The 18,944-nt window shown below is 42.1% G+C and overlaps 1 protein-coding gene across 2 annotated transcripts in view; it reads right to left on the bottom strand.

Annotated features, from left to right (window-relative positions):
* Positions 1-18,944, bottom strand: part of TMEM91 (transmembrane protein 91) — a 121,568-nt gene that overhangs the window by 66,257 nt on the left and 36,367 nt on the right. For both annotated transcript variants that reach the window (XM_073598672.1, XM_073598673.1), the window contains exon 2: positions 9,133-9,734. In XM_073598672.1, coding sequence (XP_073454773.1) covers positions 9,133-9,525 — 393 coding nt within the window. In that variant the 5' untranslated portion in view covers positions 9,526-9,734. The remainder of the gene's footprint in view (positions 1-9,132; positions 9,735-18,944) is intronic.

Raw genomic sequence — 18,944 nt, 5'->3', positions numbered from 1 at the left:
TTTTGGAATTCAATATGATTTAATATCATATTTATGGTATTTCATCCCATGGCTGATACAGGCAGATGGCCCCAAGTTGGAATGTAACCAGTTACACATCAAAGCTTTGTAGCATATCAGAATAACAAGGGCTTGGCTCAAGCCCACCTGGGGTGATATGTGTGATTACAAGCTTCAAAGAGAGCCACTGCTGCCAAGATGACTGATGGTTTGAGCTACAGACGTTCAAAGGCCAAGATGTCTATGAAGATTTGACCCAGGTCGGACAGTGGCGATTCATGGACAAACACTGCCCCCTAGTGGACAAAACAGCATGTTTCCTGGAGAATGGACAGATATTAGTATTAGAAGGACTACAGCTTGGCAATACCTCATTGGACAGGAGGCAAGTGGGGGTGGCTACGAGTGGGTGTGAATGTGAGTAAAAAGGGCACACAGAAGAGAAATAGTCTCCTTCTCCCTTGGATTTTGGCTTGGGCCTAAGCCTCATGGCTCTCTCTTCAACATCTGAGCCTAGCCGATTACACAAAGCCTTGCAGAGAGCCTTGTGATAAGTATTTTTGATATTCTGATATGATGTGTATTGTTGGTATATGTTTGTAATATCTTTCTCTAGTATTTTATGTTAGCTTTCTTATTTCCTTGGGAAATAAATAAGACTTTATTACTTATAAACCGTGTGTTTGGTTTCATAGCTAACCTTGTATTATTGTGATATCAACAGTAACATGTGGTCAGAGTTTTATAGAATAGCTAACTATAGGAATAGACAAATTAATATATAGGTACAATAATATTTATTGTACCAATTACTTCACCCTGTGACCACTGATCTTGTCTTCAGGTTTCTGACACAGACAGACGCCGCATCATCCTCAGGGGCACCTGTAACTGGACTTTGCTGCAACATTCATCTGAAGGTATCTCTTTTAACAACTATATATACCCAGGTATATGTGCATGGTTCCACCAGGACTCCTATCAGGCCATTTTGCTAATATTTCCTGTTTGCACATTGGATGTATGTGTAGCCAGGAGCTGGATACTTATTCCTGCAATCAGAAGACGCTGTGTGGCATTGTTTCAGGGGGAGCTGTTTCCCTCTAGTGTTTCAGTGTGTGGATCATTCTGTTGCTTTCTTGATCAGAGACAAAACCTAGCAAAGCATCTTGGGACATATAGTCACTAAGGAAAGGATTCAACCTCTGGCTGTATTATGTGAAACTACAACTACCAGCTGGCTGATGGAGAAGAACAGGCTGCTGGTAGAGACTATAATAAGGAAGGTTTGAGGGCTGGCGCGCTCCTTTGGGACCAGCGTGGATCTGCATGCAGGGAATCTGTTACAGGGTGAGCTACAGCTGAGTCATGGCCTGCTCTGGCGGAGTTACCCAACAGATACCTGGAGGGACACCTGCGGACAGTTCCCCTTCACTGTCCACTGGCAGCCTGGGGGCTGCTTCTATCCTATCTATCCCGTAAAGATATCAGATCTGTGTGAGCCATGGTGTGGAGCGGTGGAGGCCGGATGCCCTTCTTTCAGCCAAGTTCCTGAGAGATCATCATCCTCATCATCATCATCATCCTTACCATCCTCATTGTCATCTTCTGTTCCAGTGCGGTGAGCGGGAATTAGCCCAGTCTAATAGACACTGTATATAGACACCATTGTCTCTTGCACCTATTACCATCTTTGATTCAGGGAAATGTATCAATTAACCATAGACACTATATACAGACATATTTGCCATCTATTGTTCTGCTGATATTTGTAGTTCCACGGGAAGTAACATCTTTAAGTCAGTGATCACTGTAAATTCAGCTACAGTTGTGTTTTACACAGGAAGAATTGTCTGCTATTTGTACACAATCTATTGGATCAGTTACTTTGCCTTATTATTCATTATTTTGCATGCAATAAAACAACTAAAGCTACCTGAAGATTAACCGGATTGCCACACAGCAACACAGGACTACTTTCACCTCCCTCCCCATTTCAGGCATCTGTTTCACTAAAGCTTATAGAGCTGCAGTTCACCAAGAACTCTCTGTCAGAGCAGGTTGAATTGTAACACAGTTTCGGTTTGCTAAAGTTGTACTTGTTTTTCTGCTGTTTTGCATTTATGTGTGAAGGATCAGTAGAGAGGGGTCTGACACTTATAAGAGACATTCCTCTGTTCTCCTGTAGCCTATTCACAGGCATTATATTCATTTATTTGAGCATAGTGATTATAGTGTTCATGTTTGAATGTTAGATGTGATAGTTATTTCTCTGTCAATAACATTAATTGGGAATAACATTTTAGAGTGTAAACCTGATCTGTCTATTTGATCTTTTACTATCATCTCAATGAGTAAACCGTTTTTTGATTCAGTCAATTCTGATGTATTTCCTTTCTCTTGCTGTTATCTAAAAGGGAAAAAAAAAGTTTGAACCCAGGGTGTCAGAGGTGGCAGTGGACTCTCAGGGTCTGGGCAACCACAGGGGTATTGATTTGTCTTGCAACCCTCAAGAGGATAGCGCTACATTTGGGGGCTCACCCGGGATACCCCTCATGGGAAGCCCAAGCAAGTCTTGTGACCAACCCAGAGAGAAGGGGAAGATAGACTTAGTCACTGCCACCAGTTGGGCACTGGAGCAAGGCAGGCAATTGGAACTGGCCAACGTGGTGAAGGTGCCCAGAATTGGATGGTCCGAAAGAGAGGTGAGGCAGCTGATAAGAAGGGCTGTTCCAGAGCAAGGATCCTATGTTGTGGATGTGAAGCCAGAGTTTGAGGAAGAGTACACTTATGCACTGAGTTTAGCTGAAGGGTTGGAGGCTCAAGTGATACCTTTACTGACAGCGGGAAAGCCAGAGGAAGAACATTCCAGACATGGTTCATAGAGTCCTGAGACCAAGGAAGAAGTGGATACTCCTGGAATGGGAATGCCTCCTGTCTCCTTTTATTTGGATATGAGCCGCCTAGTTGAGAGTCTGATAAAAAGCACTGATATCTCAGCAAATGAAGGCTACTGAAAGCTACAGTTCTTCTCGGGTCACACACCAACCCCAGAGTGTGAAGAGGAATTTGAAAACTGGATGGATCAGGCCATTCAAGCAGTGGAAGAATGGAGTGTGCCTGAGGCAGTGAAAAGGCAGAGAATAAGCGAAGGCCTCAAAAGCCCTGCGGCCAATGTAATTCTGGAGTTTAAAGAGGGGAAAGCCCGACTGTGTAGCCATGGACTATATTGAAGCTCTGTGTGCAGTTTATGGGAGGGTAGAGAAGATCCCTGACTTGATGTACAAGTTTGAGCACAAGCTTCAGTATAGAGGGGAGAAACTATCTGCCTATGTTGTTAGAGCAGACCGGATTCTGCATCAGATCATTCTGAAGAAAGGGATTGATCCAAAAGAGGCAGATAAAGTCAGGCTGGAACGAATCCTTTAAGGGGCCCGACCCAATCACCCAATTGTGCTTTGTCTGCTGTAAAAGGGGACACAAATGGCCCCAACCTTTTTCGAATTTTTGCATTTTGGAATTTCGTCATTTTCAAATGTTCTAATTTTCTAATTTCGAATTTCCGAATTTGCAAATCTCAGAATTTCTGAATTTCGAATTTTTGGATTTTCCAGTTTTGGGATTTTCGAATTTCAAATTTTCAAATTTTCGAATTCCAAATTTCCGAATTTTCAAATTTCCAAATTTTCAAATTTAGAATTCGGAAATTTGAAAATTCGCAATTTGAAAATGGGTACACATAGAACAGTCAATTGCTCCCTTGGATCTCCAGGCGCTTCCCTGGCTTGATATCTCTGCCGGGGGTCCACCTTCCTCTTTGTCCTTTCTTACAGCACATTTATTGCGTACCTGGGATAAACTACAAAACCAATTAGGACTTTCTCCTAAAGTGGGATTAATGACACCCCTGTTTGGTAACCCAGGGTTCTTACTGGCAATGGCACGGAGACATTTTCTGGTATGGAGTAAGGAGTCAAATTGTCGTATATCCCAAATTATTTGTCAGGGAGATCTCCCATTGCTATCAGATTTGATCCCTATTCAGCAGCAATCAATTAAACACCGGCTGGAATATCGGCAATTAACATCTTTTCTTTCTTCCTTTTCTTCTATAGATGTGTTTATTAGAGAGCCAGATACCTTTGAGTCTCTTCTGTTACAACAAAATGTACCAGAACATATTCTGTCTGCAGTGTATAGGGTTCTTATTTTTAGACTCCATTCATGTCTCCTGGAGTTTACAAATAAGTGGAATATGGACTTGAATGTCCAAATTAAATCAGAGGAATAGGAAAAAGCATTTATCCTTACACATAGTATGTCGTTAGCAACCAAGGCTCACAAGACGAATTTTAAGCTTCTCTCTCGGTGGTATAGATGTCCGTTGTTGCTTCACCGTATATATCCAAATGTCTCAGACCTGTGTTGGCGCTGTAATTCTGCCAAAGGTTCGTTATTACATATTTGGTGAGAATGTCCTTCTGTACATAATTTTTGGGACATGATACTCCAGCTTCATACTCGTGCAACTGGGGTGACTATTCCCAACACACCACAAATTACTTTACTATCCATCCTACCTGGCTCATACAAAAGCATTAAAAAAGGCTTTTTAAGACACTGGTTGACAGCTGCAAGGGCAGTAATACTGCGCCATTGGCAGTTGGCATATGCTCCATCGTTGATTGAGTGGGTTTCAGAGATGGACCATATTGAAAGGATGGAGACTCTTCTGTCACAGGAGTTGGACACGTATGAACAATGTCATCAAATTTGGCTTCCTTGGAAAGTGCTAAGGGAATCCCTTGAACTATGGAATCTGTATGTGGTGTGGAGGTAGGATATGAAATTAGTGCAGAGTCGGTTTGAGTGAGGCGATTCTGGTTTGAGTAGCTATTTCGGGTAGTTTTATTTATTTTGAGTATTATGGGTTTTTTTTGTTTTTTTTTTCTTTTCCTTCTCCCTTTTTTTTAATTTTTTAAAATTTTAATTATTTTTTGTGTTGTGCGCTTGTGTTCATGTGTTTTGTGTGATACATCTAACATTACTGTGGGAGTTTAAGAAAGGGAGTGGGAAATTATATATTTTATTTTTTCTAATTAGATGAAGGAAGATAAGGCAGGCAGGGATATTTTTATTAGGGTTTAAGGATGTGTGATCTTGGGCGGTGGTGGCAGTCCTTGGTGCCCTCGATGTTTTGGGACTGCACCCCCCTTGAGTGTGGGGGTGGTGGAGGAGTGTGGCCGGGACGTCTGGGGTTCCGGGTCCGCTATCATGGGTCTGGAGTATCACCATGGGTTATCTTTTCCTGGTTTGTTTTTTTTCTTTTTTTTCCCTTCTTTCAGAAACCCCTGCAGTGTGTTGGTATATGTTTATGTTTTATATATTATTATAATGTGGTATGTTTTTTATTGGCACCTATTGGATGAGATTAATGTTTGTCTTTCTTCCTTTTTTTTTTTTTTTTGTTATGTAAATTTAAAAATTTTTTTCAATAAAAACAGTATTAAAACAGAATTTTCGAATTCCGAATTTCCGAAATTCGAAAATTTGGAAATTCAAAAATCCGAAAATCTGAAAAAAAGAGAGAAAATCAGTAAAATTCTAAATAATAACTAACTAATAATAACTAACTATTAAATTATAGGTATTGGAATTTCCTTTCAAATCTGGCTGTTTGTGATCGTAACGAATACAAATTTATCTGAAGTTCCAAATTATTAAATAACGAACGCCACATCTAAACAAATGGAATGAAACAAATTAAACATAAATAACAATAATAAAAAGGTTTTATTATTATTATTGTTATTTATTATTATTAGATTGTTACATTCCATTTGTTTAGATACGGCATTCTTTATTTCAGATAATTTGTAACTTCGGATAAATTCGTACACGTTACGTTCACTAACAGCCAAATTTGAAAGGAAGTTCCAATACCTATAATTTAATAGTTATTATTAGTTAGTTATTATTTCAGATTTTCGGGTTTTCAAATTTTTATTCTTTTGAATTTTCAGACTTTCATTCTTATTTTCGGATTTTCAAATTTCCAAATTTTTTAATTTTCAAATTTCTGAAATTTAGAATTTCCGAATTTTCAAATTTCCTCATTTCGAATTTCTGAGATTTCAAATTCCGAACTTCTACATTTCCGAAATTTCGAATTTCTGAATTAAAATTTTCCAATTTTCAAAATTTTCCAATTTCTGAAATTTCCAATTTCCGAAAATTTCCCATCTCTGCCCCATCTCGGCATAGAATCAAATATGATGATTGACCCTGTAAAGTTGTCTTAAGTATGAGGGATGACCGAAAAGGGTGCCTGAGAGCTTTCAGATCATTCATTCACATTTGAATGCCCTCAGATGCTTATAGGTCTTTTAAATAAAGACCACAGTGCAGAGGTATGCACTATACCCACCATCAGAAATACAACGTAAGTGGGTAACTACCACTGAGCGTTCCTTTAAAACCTAAGAATCAGTATTGCACAATTATTAGTTTTAATTCACACAGCTATACACAAGTATTAGGATTTTTATTTTAGCCACGTGAGTGCAATTTGCAAATCTCATTGGTCTTAGTTGGAAATATACCTCTCAATTTTCTGAAATGAAAAAGAGGGACATCTTTAATCACAATGTATGTGGATAAAGGACATCTGCCACTCGCCCCCCAGTTAAGCAGAACAGTAGGAATACGTTCATGCAGGTGGCAAGGGGATCGTAAAACGGGTGGTTGATTTTCCCCCTCTTAACCACCTACCTACAAATTTACATGGTGGATGCACAGATCACTTCACATTGGCGCGGCTGCAATGCTTTACTCCACAATGGGGCAAATTTTACTTGGCACGTCGCTTTGGTAGCCATTCTGCATGCCAATTGGGAGCAAATAAAAGCAGTCATTCAGGAATGGGCAGAATTGCATATTGACCATCTGCAAACCACCATGTAGCCATCTCTGAAATCCACTGCAAAGCATTTTTCAAGGGGCCCTTATGAAAGGGGCCTAACAGTTAATACACAAAAAATGAACAGGTTTAACCAGCAAGTGTTTTGTTTAATCACATTTCCTTTATGCTGGCTTTTTAATATAACAAATAGGTTGGAAGTTGGCAGTTAATTTGGAAGATGTCAGTTGGAGGAAAGATTTAGTGAAGTATAAAACTTTTGTTTTCAATCTCTGTTTTATTCATTTTTAAAACAGTTTAAACAAATACATACACGTGCATTTTAGTCACATTATGGAATTGGATGCTATTCTACATTGTCGGCAAAAGAGAACAATATCCCATAATGATTCCTACTTTTCCGATTCTATGTCTATCAAATCATCTTACATCATTTACATATAAAACATTCCTATACCATTATCTTCTATTCCTTATTCTATCGAACCACCATTCCACACTAGACATAACTACAACAATATTCAGACAACACAACAAAAAAAAAAAAAGAAAGGAAAAGGAAAAAAGGGGTACGGTCATATTCATAGATATTGTATAAAAATTGCAGAGGCCTGAAACTCTTCCCATGTTGGGATGTTTTTTGCGTTTGTTTACTTAAATTCTCCTGAAACATAATAATTTCCTCTATGGATTGCAGCTCGCTCATCTCACAAACCCATTCTATTATTGTGGGGCTTTTTGCTTTTCGCCAGTTTCAAGCTATTATTGTCCTAGCGGCTATTATCATATGGCGTAAGATATCTGCCTTAATGGTTTTCATTGATCCTGGAATCATTGATAATATTGAGATACTGATATCTGATTGTATTTCAGATTTTGATATTTTCCGATAAATACAAAATATCTTAAGCCAAAAATCCTTCACCATTGGCGATAATACCAAATATGTGCCACTGTGCCTCTATCATTAAAATATCTCCAACATGTTTCCGAATTATCTCCGTTTATATTATGTAAATCAGCTGGACTCCAATACCATCTTATCGTAATTTTATAATTTCCTGGTGTTTAGCTGCTAATGATAATTTATGTGTCAGAAGAAATCCCTTCTTCTATTCTGATAATAATATCGGCCTCTCTATTTCGGATTCCCATTTTCTCCTACAAGTATAAAACTTTTAAAGAATATATTATTTATACAAGTCTATACAAAAGAGGGACAGAGAATTTTTGGTTTCAAAAGCAGGAACGTCTCTCCAATTAAGGAACAGTTAGGAGCTATGACTGAAAATAACTGTCACCTTTTTGTAAATAAGGATCTCATCTCTTTTTGTTGTTCATCAGGTTTTCCAAGCAGCAATAAAAAAAGAGGCCAGCTAACACTACTCGGTAAAGTCTACAAATCTATTTCCCCCTTTTCTTCATCATTTATTACATCTTAGTGCTTAAGATCTCCTCCAGCCTCTTTCAGCTACCTGCCTACTGGCAGCATCATCTGAACATCATTTCTCTGGACTGTTTTTCTTACAGCGACCACTGACCAGTGGTGGCCAGTCAATAAGGAGCGCAGGGGCGCTGCCCCAACAAAGTTTTCATATGTTAAAAAACTGTTAGTCATATATATTATCATTTATTAAAAAAACAAAAAAAAATGTATTTTATTCATGAAGTTTGTGTGGGGCGCCGGACTAATGGGTGTCTATTAGGTCCTTAAAGTTTTGAAAAGCATGTGATTGAGGCTGAGAGCTCTAATTGGCTTGTTTTAGATTGTCCTTGGGGTGAAGAGCACTGCGCCCCAAACCCTTCCACTTTTGATTTTTAGCAAATCTATACAGGCATACCCCACTTTTAAGTACACAATGGGGTTTTTTGGCTTTTTTGTTTGCGCCCCCCCCCCCCCCCCCCCCAAAATATTTTTAGCACCAGCCGCCACTGATATTGACAACAATAAATCAGGCATGTGCAATGGGTGACAGCATGGCCACTTAAAGTCTCTACCAGGTTAACAACACAGGGGTACAATTGGGAGACTGTTTCCTGACTCAGAACATGGACCATGCAGAAAATAGGGCTTCAACAGCTACTGGGATTTAGTTAACTAAGCAGCCAGTGGCACATAGAGGATAAAAGTAAGAACTGTTCAGCATGTAGGCTCAATTGATTTAGATGCAGGATTGTGTGCCCTACAAACATACAAATTTAAAATCACTTACTTCAAGGTCCAGCACGTCGTCCTCCTTCACGTCACATGATACAGTGTGAATGTCCTTCTCTGGGGTAAACAGTAACTTCTTACACATATCAGGGCTTCGCTGAGGGTCCACAAAGGTGGTCTCAGAATAGTCTTTTCCCCGCCAGATTCGGGGATCAGTTGACCTCCAAAAAGCCACATCTGCAAAACTCCCACTTCCAGAATCTACAGTCCTGCGCAGGCTTCCTGGGTCCAGGAATTGTTGGCTGAGCTCTGCTCCCTGCTGGGAACGATGTGGTAAACATTTCCAAATGAATCCTCCTCCTCCGCTGTCTTTGGAGAGGAGAGGGGTCAGCATGCCTGACCCCACAGACCTGTCCAGTAGGGGGTGCTGTAACTCATGCAGACACTCCATTGTTGATCTATCCTACTCTTGCCTCCAAGGGATTTGGGGAAAAGCCATTGTCCGTGAAGCAAAGCTTGGGTGTTGTCTGGTCTGTGAAGTGACCTCAGCTTCTACATCTTCTGTGTTCATGCCTCATGATTCTTTACAGATTGGTCTTTGGACCAAACAACAGATAGTCACTTCAGGCTTCCCAAGAAAGCAATTCATATAATTGTTTTCTGTGAGAAAAGAATAAAAACAATGTTAGTATTCTATTTCTATCCTAACCACAAAGGGAGCAATTAACATAGTAGAAACAAATAAGAAGCCAAAGCTTAATCTGTCCATTGGGTTGTGCCTATTGCAGAGAGGCGCAGAGTGACAGCTGGAACACTACCTGACTCTTTAAAAAGGCAGTGCAAGGAATTATAAAAATGAGGAAACCCATAAAAACCAATCAGATTTATGTTTTGAGAAATTACTTCTGACTATGTTATCAAACACATCGGGCTACTAAATAAAAGGAGAGGAAGGTGTTAATGGATTAGGATGGTTGGGGATAGCCAAGAAGGCCAAGACATGAATTAAGGGAATTTGTCAGGACAGAATTGTGTGTGCTGCCAATGCAGACCTGTTTTTTGTAAGGTGCATACTTTGGGGCTGTTAGTCGATCACTGACCTGGAACAAGCTTTTTCCAACCTGTCTAAGAGCTATTTCCCTGAGAAGTCTGCATTTTTTGCATTTATCTAGATATCATTGAAAACAGCCTGATTGTGAAACTAAAATATTGTATGGGCCGGGCCCCTCAAACATCAGCAAAACTTTTTAGGCTGTTGGTAAGCCTTCTCTTCGTTGCACATGTTCTGATGAAATTCTTACTTGCCTCCCCCATTCATTGCACCCATCCTCCCCTCCCTATGTAAAACTTGCCATAAACAGATTGAATTTCAGGCAGTTCTAGTGAACTTTTTAGAATTCAAACTGTGTGTGGCCTCGTCGGCACCCTCCCACCTGATATTCTTTGATCTGAAAATTGAAGCAGCCAGGTAGAAAATCATCAGCCAAACAGCAGCTGCATCTAAACAGATTAAGACATTGTTGGGGTATTCTGACCATGGGTGCTGGCTTTACCAGCAGTGCAGATTCCTTCATCCATGTTGGTTAGCGTTGATGGGGGAATCAATAGATCTTTCCCAACCAGCCCAGGGTATGGAACCAGAGAAATCTTACAGTGTATGACCAGCTAATACTCTCTCTATTCTGACCAAAGTGTCCTCACTTTCCCACCTGCCCTCCTCTGACACCCCGCCATCCTCTGTTATCCTTCTCCTTCTTCCCTTTCCCATCCAATGTGATGTTACTAATGTTTCAAGAAAAGCTGCAAAGAGAAAATGTGGAGCCTGACATTATTGAACTCTCCTTTCAAAGGGGCTAGTTGCCTGGCTCTTATTGATCCAAAGGCTTCAATACTTCGAGACTCTGACCCAGAACAAATATGCAGATCAGGAGTTGTGATGCTCCCCTGACCTCAGCTTTTAGATGCTTCTTATAGATCAGTGACTACCAAGGTTCAGATTTCCCTAAAAATTTCAGAAGGTCAGCAAAGGCAGCCTTCGTATTTATCTCAGTACAGGTCTCCTGTACCATTGGAGATCCAGTTATATTGTGGAAATATTTAAATTTGTATCCTACCTTTAGGGTCCAAAATTGTATTCATAATAATAATTAGAATTTCTATGAGGCTAGCCAACACATCCGGTGGTGTTCCTTCTGAACCAATATTCTCCCTGTACACAGCCATAATGCTGGGTAATGATATTCTCAGTGAGAGTGTTTTGTTCATCATGTAACAGTGGCAGCTCCACTTTTCATATTCAGGAGTACAGAGCCACAGACTATATTTAGTACACGGTGTGATTGAGATCGCCTTCATACATATGTTATGTGACGTCTGTCCCTTTTCTGCTCACGATTACAGAAACACTAGAAAAATCTATACATTAAACTGCAACGTTCCTTTTTTTTATACATTTAAGTGGAACTGAACTTGAAAAGTGAAAATTTACTATGTTATAGGGAACATCTAGAAATGATAACTGTGCCTAAGCAATATCTTAAAAATTTACCTTTTGTCTGGAATTCCTCCTGAAAAATAATAGTGCACATTTGGGTATATAAGGGTGCCTAAGCACTCTTTTAAGCCATACACCATAAAATTGAAAAAAAAAAATTGATTTTCTAAAACTTTATATGGTATGGGCAGGAAAGCTGGAGGCTGCGTCTGCAGGAGCCTGACATTGCACCCCCAATCTACTGATCATTGGTGCAATGCCCTGCAGGCTCCTCTGAAAAAATATAATAAATGCACATTTTATCCTGCAGAAATATGTGCATTAATTATTTCTTTCAAAAAAGTGAACTTAGCCTTTAAATGGTATCTAATCCACAATGGTTTTAGACTGCAGTGACAAGATTGATGGAAGAAAGATGGAAAATCTTCTCCGTGAATGTGGTTTTTGTGGAAAAAATGTACTTATTGTAATGCATAAGTGCAGCCTAAAATTGAATGTAGAATTCAAAAGTTTGATATGGCAATTGATGACGCTTTGACTAATCATAATCATTCTGATCCATCCTGGAGGCAGCTCATAGCTCATGGGGGGTAAGTAAAGCTGTAAGGGAGGGGGTGGGGGGGGGGGGAGTGTTGGTTCACCATTTCATTTTTTTTCTGAAAAGGTGAACTAACACTTTCCGCCTTATGCACACTGGACTTAAAAATTGCTACTTATACAGGCATTTGCCATTTTTTCTTTCAGCCTGTAGTAGCACATCTCTGTTAGTCTATGTGTCTATGCACATTTGGGCATTTACAGGCATATTTGTAGAGGTGCATTTACAAGCTGAAAAAAAACCCATTACCGCCAAATAAAAATCATAGGTGCGTTTTTGAGAGGAGCTTTGGAGCTCTTGGTGTGTCTAAACCCGCGTAAGCACACCTAAACGCAGTGTTTAGGCATGTCTAGTGTTTTTAGGTGTACTTTTTTCTAGTGTTTTATGGAAAAACATTTATAAACAAAAACGTGCATACAATATGCTCCATAGGAGCGTTTTTTCTGCTGCTTTTTTTTCTGTCAGCAGTTCTGGCATTTTTTCTGCTTTCTAGTGTATGTGGACCCTTAAACCCCTCCTGCCGCCGCCTCTTGCCCCTTTAAAGCAGAGATCCCCCCCAAAAGGGAAAGCTCCGCTTGTTTGCACCCTCCACTGCCACATTTGTCAATTTTTTGCACAGTAGGAAACCAGGTGTTAAGCCAGAAGGCTTTACTGTCGGTTTCTCTTACTTACAATGCAGACGGTTGCACCCCAAGCCGATTGAAGAATAGGCTCAGGTGCTGACATTGCTGGATCCCTGAACAGGTAAGTTTTTTTAGATTAAAAGTCAGCAGCTACAGTATTTGTAGCTGCTGATTCTTATTTTTTTTTGGGAGACTGGAGCACCTCTTTAAGTGGCTCTAAGTGCTGGGAGGCAGAGGCGGGCATTCTAATCATGTGACTGCTGTGATTGGCAGTCACGTGATTGGAAAGCTCGCGGTTGCAAGTATGCATCAGTTGCTTTCCTGTACCCGTTCATTGCTGTGCTGGAAGCCTGCAGGGAGCACACTCTCAGCACAGTAAAATGTTTACCTAAGGGCCACGTACAGTATATGCCATTGCTTGGCGTTAAAGCTCACCCGCCTATGGGGCTGCTAATAAGACAGTACAGCCAGCCCCCCTGTACTGGCCCAGACTCCATCAGTTCAAAAGGGGGTCCCAGGCCCCATCAGTTCAAAAGGGGGGGAACCTGCCAAGCTGGAGGTCCAGCAGTACTGCCTTATTGCTGAGACTTGTGACTCTTGTGCAGCGCTGCCGGTTTCTACTTTTCTTTACTTCCTTCAGCTGCTCTGCAGTGGGATCGGTTCTAGTATTTGCGCCCCCTCCCACTGTCTGGGACCCCTGTGCGCCCCTTTCCCCCACAGTGCTGCCATTTTCCCTCCTCTCCTCTCCCGCTGGCAGCTACTGAGAGCAGACAGGTGGGTTATCTCAGGATTTGGGGGGGGCTCACCATCCCCGAATGAACAGGTGGTGCTGTTGCATTGACGCGAAAATCCGAATCAGCTGAGCAACGTAGTGTCCAGGAACTTTGTGTGTGTGAGTGCGGACCGGAGACCGCACTGGACCAAGCCCCCCCCCCCAGACAGGAGAAGTGGCGGCGGGTGACCCGAGGGACTGAGAGCAGCGGCGGGCGCGGGCCATCGGGAGGGGGAGGCACTGAGGACAGTACCAGTGGCAGGAGACCATTAGGTTACAGGTCCGACTGGGAAGAGGCAGGTTAGTGTGCTGCAAACAGGAGGGGGAGAGTGACAGGTAGACAGGGGAGTGGAGTGAGCAGAAACAGGCAGGCTGACTGGGGGAGACTGTAGGCCAGGGGTCTTCAAACTATGGCCCTCCAGTTGTTCAGAAAGTACAATTCCCATCATGCCTAGTCATGTCTGTGAATGTCAGAGTTTTACAATGCTTCATGGGACGCGTAGTTCCGCAACAGCTGGAGGGCCATAGTTTGATGATCCCTGCTGTAGGCGCTAACAAGCGCTGCAAGTGTCAGATTGCAGGGGCATTTTAGCAGGTACAGAGAGGTCATCATAACTAACAGGAAGGACTGTGAGTACCTGAGTATTGTGAGCACCTGAGTATTGTGAGTACCTGAGTATTCTGTGTATTGTGAGTACCTGTGTATTGCGAGTACCTGAGTATTGTGAGTACCTGAGTATTGTGAGTACCTGTGTAATGTGAGTACCTGAGTATTGTGAGTACCTGTGTAGTGTGAGTACCTGTGTAGTGTGAGTACCTGAGTATTGTGAGTACCTGAGTGTTGTGAGTACCTGTGTATTGTGAGTACCTGAGTAGTGTGAGCACCTGTGTAGAGTGCTGTGAGTACCCGAATAGAGTGGGAGCAGAAGGCATTGAGGACAGTACCAGTGCCAGGAGCCCACAAGGTGACAGGTCCGACCGGGAAGTGGCAGGTTAGTGTGCTGCGAACCGGAGTCAAGTCATAACTAACAGAAAGGACGGACTGTGTTTAATGGGGACACTGTAATGGGGACACTGTGTATTGTTGAATACTGTGAGTAATCTGAGTATTGTGAGTTCCTGTGTAGTATGAGTACATGTGTAGTGTGAGTACCTGTGTAGTGTGAGTACCTGTGTAGAGTGCTGTGAGTGCACGAGTGCTGTGAGTACCCGAGTGCAGCAGTTCTGTGAGTACCCGAGTGTTGTGAGTACCCGAATGCACGAGTGTTGTGAGTACCCGAGTGCATGGGTGCTGTGAGTACCCGAGTGCATGGGTGCTGTGAGTACCCGAGTGCACGGTGCTGTGAGTGCATGAGTGCTGTGAGTACCCGAGTGCACTAGCGCTGTGAGTACCGGAGTGCACGAGTGCTGTGAGTACCTGTGTATTGTATTGTTGAGTATTAGTGTCAGGAAGCTAGTTGTTAGTTAATTGGACAGAGCATAATCCCAAATCCCTATTAAATTAGTAGGTTTGATGACCGACGGGGTTGGACCAGAGAAGAGTAGTTGGGTGATAGTCAGGAAGTGTAGAGGGGAAAGAGCCACGGAGGCTGATCCTGAGCTGGAACATACCAATAATTACACCCCGTTGTGTGACATTGGTGAAACGAGTCAAGGACCAGCACAGCTGGAGCAGAGTGATGCCCCTAACTGCCAGGGGAATAACTCCTCCAGTAAGAGTGGGGGGAAAGCCAAGGGGAAGGATAGGAAGATTTTGGTGGTAGGGGATTCAGTTCTCAGAAGGACAGAGAAGACAATCTGTCAAAAGGACCTGAAGCGCCGAACTGTATGTTGTCTACCAGGCGCTCGGGTTCGGCATATCATGGATAGACAGATTACTAGGGAGGCTGGGGAAGACCCGGCTGTCATGGTGCACGTTGGCACCAATGACATAGTCAAAGGAAGATGGAGTGTCCTAAAAAATGATTTTAAGGATTTAGGAGCTAAATTGAGGAATAGGACCTCCAAGGTAGTATTTTCAGAAACACTACCGGTACCTCGAGCCACACCAGAAAGGCAGCGGGAGATTAGGGCAATAAACCAGTGGCTGAAGAGCTGGTGTAGAAAGGAGGGGTTTGGGTTCCTGGAGAACTTGGCCAACTTTTCAGTCAGTCACCAGCTCTATAGAAGGGACGGACTGCACATAAGTGAGGAGGGTGCAGATCTGCTGGGAGTGAAGATGGCCGAAAAGTTAGAGGGGCTTTTAAACTAGGCGACGGGGGGGGGGGAGGGTCCAGACATAGAGAGAGCCAGTGTGGAACGTATTTCAGTGGGTAGTATTGGGGGCATTAGTGGTAGGTTGGCTAAAACTCATAAACCCATGGTAAGTATAGTAAAAAGTCCTATTTGCAACCTCAGAACACCCGATAAGGAGATAGTATGTGTCCAGACAAAACTACGAGGCATGTTCACTGATGCCAGGAGTCTGGCGGACTAGATATCGCAGGGACAGGGAGGGTTAAAAAGGGGGAGGGGTATGCCTGTATATCAAAAATGATATACAGGTGAATGTGAGGAATGACATCACTAATGGAGCAAGGGAAGAGGTGGAATCCTTATGGGTAGAGTTAATAAGGTAGGAAACCAAGGAGAAAGTAATACTGGGAGTATGCCTTTAGGCCCCCTAACCTTAGGGAGGAGGGGGAGACGGACCTCCTATCACAGTTTGGAATAGTGGCAAGGATGGGAAGTGTCACTATAATGGGGGCTTTTAATTATCCAGACATAGACTGGCGGAAGGAACCACAAATTCATCTATTGCCCCATACACACGGTCGGATTTTCCGATGGAAAATGTGCGATCGGAGCGTGTTGTCGGAAATTCCGACCGTGTGTGGGCTCCATCGGACATTTTCCATCGGATTTTCCGACACACAAAGTTGGAGAGCAGGAGATAAAATTTTCCGACAACAAAATCCGTTGTCGGAAATTCCGATCGTGTGTACACAAATCCGACGGACAAAGTGCCACGCATGCTCAGAATAAATAATGAAAGATAAAGAAAGAAAGAGATGAAAGCTATTGGCCACTGCCCCGTTTATAGTCCTGACATACGTGTTTTACGTCACCGCGTTTAGAACGATCGGATTTTCCGACAACTTTGTGCGACCGTGTGTAGACAAAACAAGTTTGAGCCAATATCCGTCGGAAAAAAACCTAGGATTTTGTTGTCGGAATGTCCGAACAAAGTCCGACCGTGTGTACGCCCTATAAGGCTGGCCATTTCCTAAATGTCTTACAGGACAATTTCATGGGTCAGATGGTAAATACACCAACAAGAAACAATACGTTACTAGACCTACTGATTACTAACAATACAGACTTGATCGCGGATGTAGAAATACGGGGAAACAAAGATTACAGGTCAATTCGTTTCAGCATAAATCACACACATAGGAAACATAAGGGAAATAGAAAGACACTGATTTTCAAAAGAGCCAACTTCCAGAAACTACGCTCCTTGCGAAGATACTAAATTGGATAAAATCCTAGTTACAAAGAACACGGAGGAAAATTTGTTTTCTTTAGGAGCATATTAAATAAGGGTATTAGCCAGTGCATCCTAAAGGGTAATAAATTTAAAAGAGATAATAAAAGCCCTGCGTGGCTTAACGCAATGTAAAAATTCATATAAAAGCAAAGAAGAAGGCCTTCAAAAAATGCAAGGCTGAGGGATCAGCATTGCAACCGTACAAAGAATACAATAAGAAATGTAAGGGTGTTATCAGGGCGGCTAAGATAGAACGCGGAAGGCACATGACAGAGGAGAGTAAGAAAAATCCCCAAAAATTCTTTAAGTACATAAATAGTAAAAGAGGGAGGACAGATCATATTGGCCCCATAAAGAATGATGAAGGGATTCTGGTTACAAAGGATGGTGAGATGGAGAAGGTTTTGAATGTATCTTCTCCTCAGTCTTTATGAGGGAAACAGGGGGCTTCAGTAACCAAAACTGCAATGTTTATCCTCATGACACATCACAGGAAGCACCCCCATGGTTAACAGAGGATAATATCAGAAACAGACTTGAAAAACTTAACATAAATAAGTCACCGGGACCAGGTGGTTTGCACCCGAGGGTCCTTAAGGAGCTCAGTCAAGTAATTGCCAGACCGTTGTTCCTAATTTTTATGAACAGTCTACTGACTGGTATGGTGCCAGCTGATTCGAGAAAAGCCAATGTAGCACCAATCTTTAAAAAAGGACCAAGATATATCCCTGGAAACTACAGACCAGTTAGCCTAACATCAATATTTTGCAAGCTCTTGGAAGGAATGATAAGGGACTATATACAAGATTTTAGTAATGAGAACGGTATCATTAGCAGTAATCAGCATGGATTAATGAAAAATCGTTCTTGCCAAAAAATCTATTAACCTTCTACGAGGAGGTGAGCTGCCATCTAGATGAAGGAAGGCTGGTAGATGTAGTGTATCTGGATTTTGCAAAGGCATTTGATACAGTTCGCCACAAATGTTTACAATACAAGCTAAGGTCTGTCGGCATGGACTAAAGGGTAAGTACCTGGATTGAAAGGGCGAGTTCAGAGGGTAGTGATAAATGGGGAGTACTCGGAATAGTCCAATGTGGAAAGTGGGGTCCCTCAGGGTACTGTCCTCGTACCAATTCTATTTGAATTATTCATAAACGACCTGGAGGATGGGATAAACAGCTCAATCTCAGTATTTGCAGACGATACTAAGCTAAGCAGGGCAATAATTTGTATGCAGGATGTGGAAACCTTGCAAGAAGATCTGAACAAATTAATGGGGTGGGCAACTACATGGCAAATGAGGTTTAATGTAGAAAAATGTAAAATAATGCATTTGGGTGGCAAAAAACATGAATGCGATCTACGCACTAGGGGGACAACCTCTGGGGGAATCTAGGATGGAAAAGGACCTGGGTGTCCTAGTAGATGATAGGCTGAGCAATGGCATGCAATCCCAAGCTGCTGCTAGCAAAGCAGAATATTGGCATGCATTAAAAGGGGGATTAACTCCAGAGATAAAACGATAATTCTTCCGCTCTACAAGACTCTGGTCTGGCCGCACCTAAAGTATGCTGTTCAGTTCTGGGCTCTAGTCCTTAGGAAGGATGTACTGGAAATGGAGCGAGTACAGAGAAGGGCAACAAAGCTAATAAAGAGACTGGAGGATCTTAGTTATGAGGAAAGATTACAAGCACTGAACTTATTCTCTCTGGAGAAGAGACGCTTGAGAGGGGATATGATTTCAATGTACAAATACCGTACTGGTGAGGTGAACCCACAATAGGGATAAAACTTTTCCGCCAAAGGGCATTTGAAAAGACTCGCGGCCATTCGCTAAAGTTAAAGAAAAAG

This window comes from Aquarana catesbeiana, linkage group LG09 (genome assembly GCF_042186555.1).
Source record: "Aquarana catesbeiana isolate 2022-GZ linkage group LG09, ASM4218655v1, whole genome shotgun sequence".
Classification (NCBI taxonomy): domain Eukaryota; kingdom Metazoa; phylum Chordata; class Amphibia; order Anura; family Ranidae; genus Aquarana; species Aquarana catesbeiana.
This window is presented reverse-complemented; position numbering and strand designations above follow the sequence as displayed.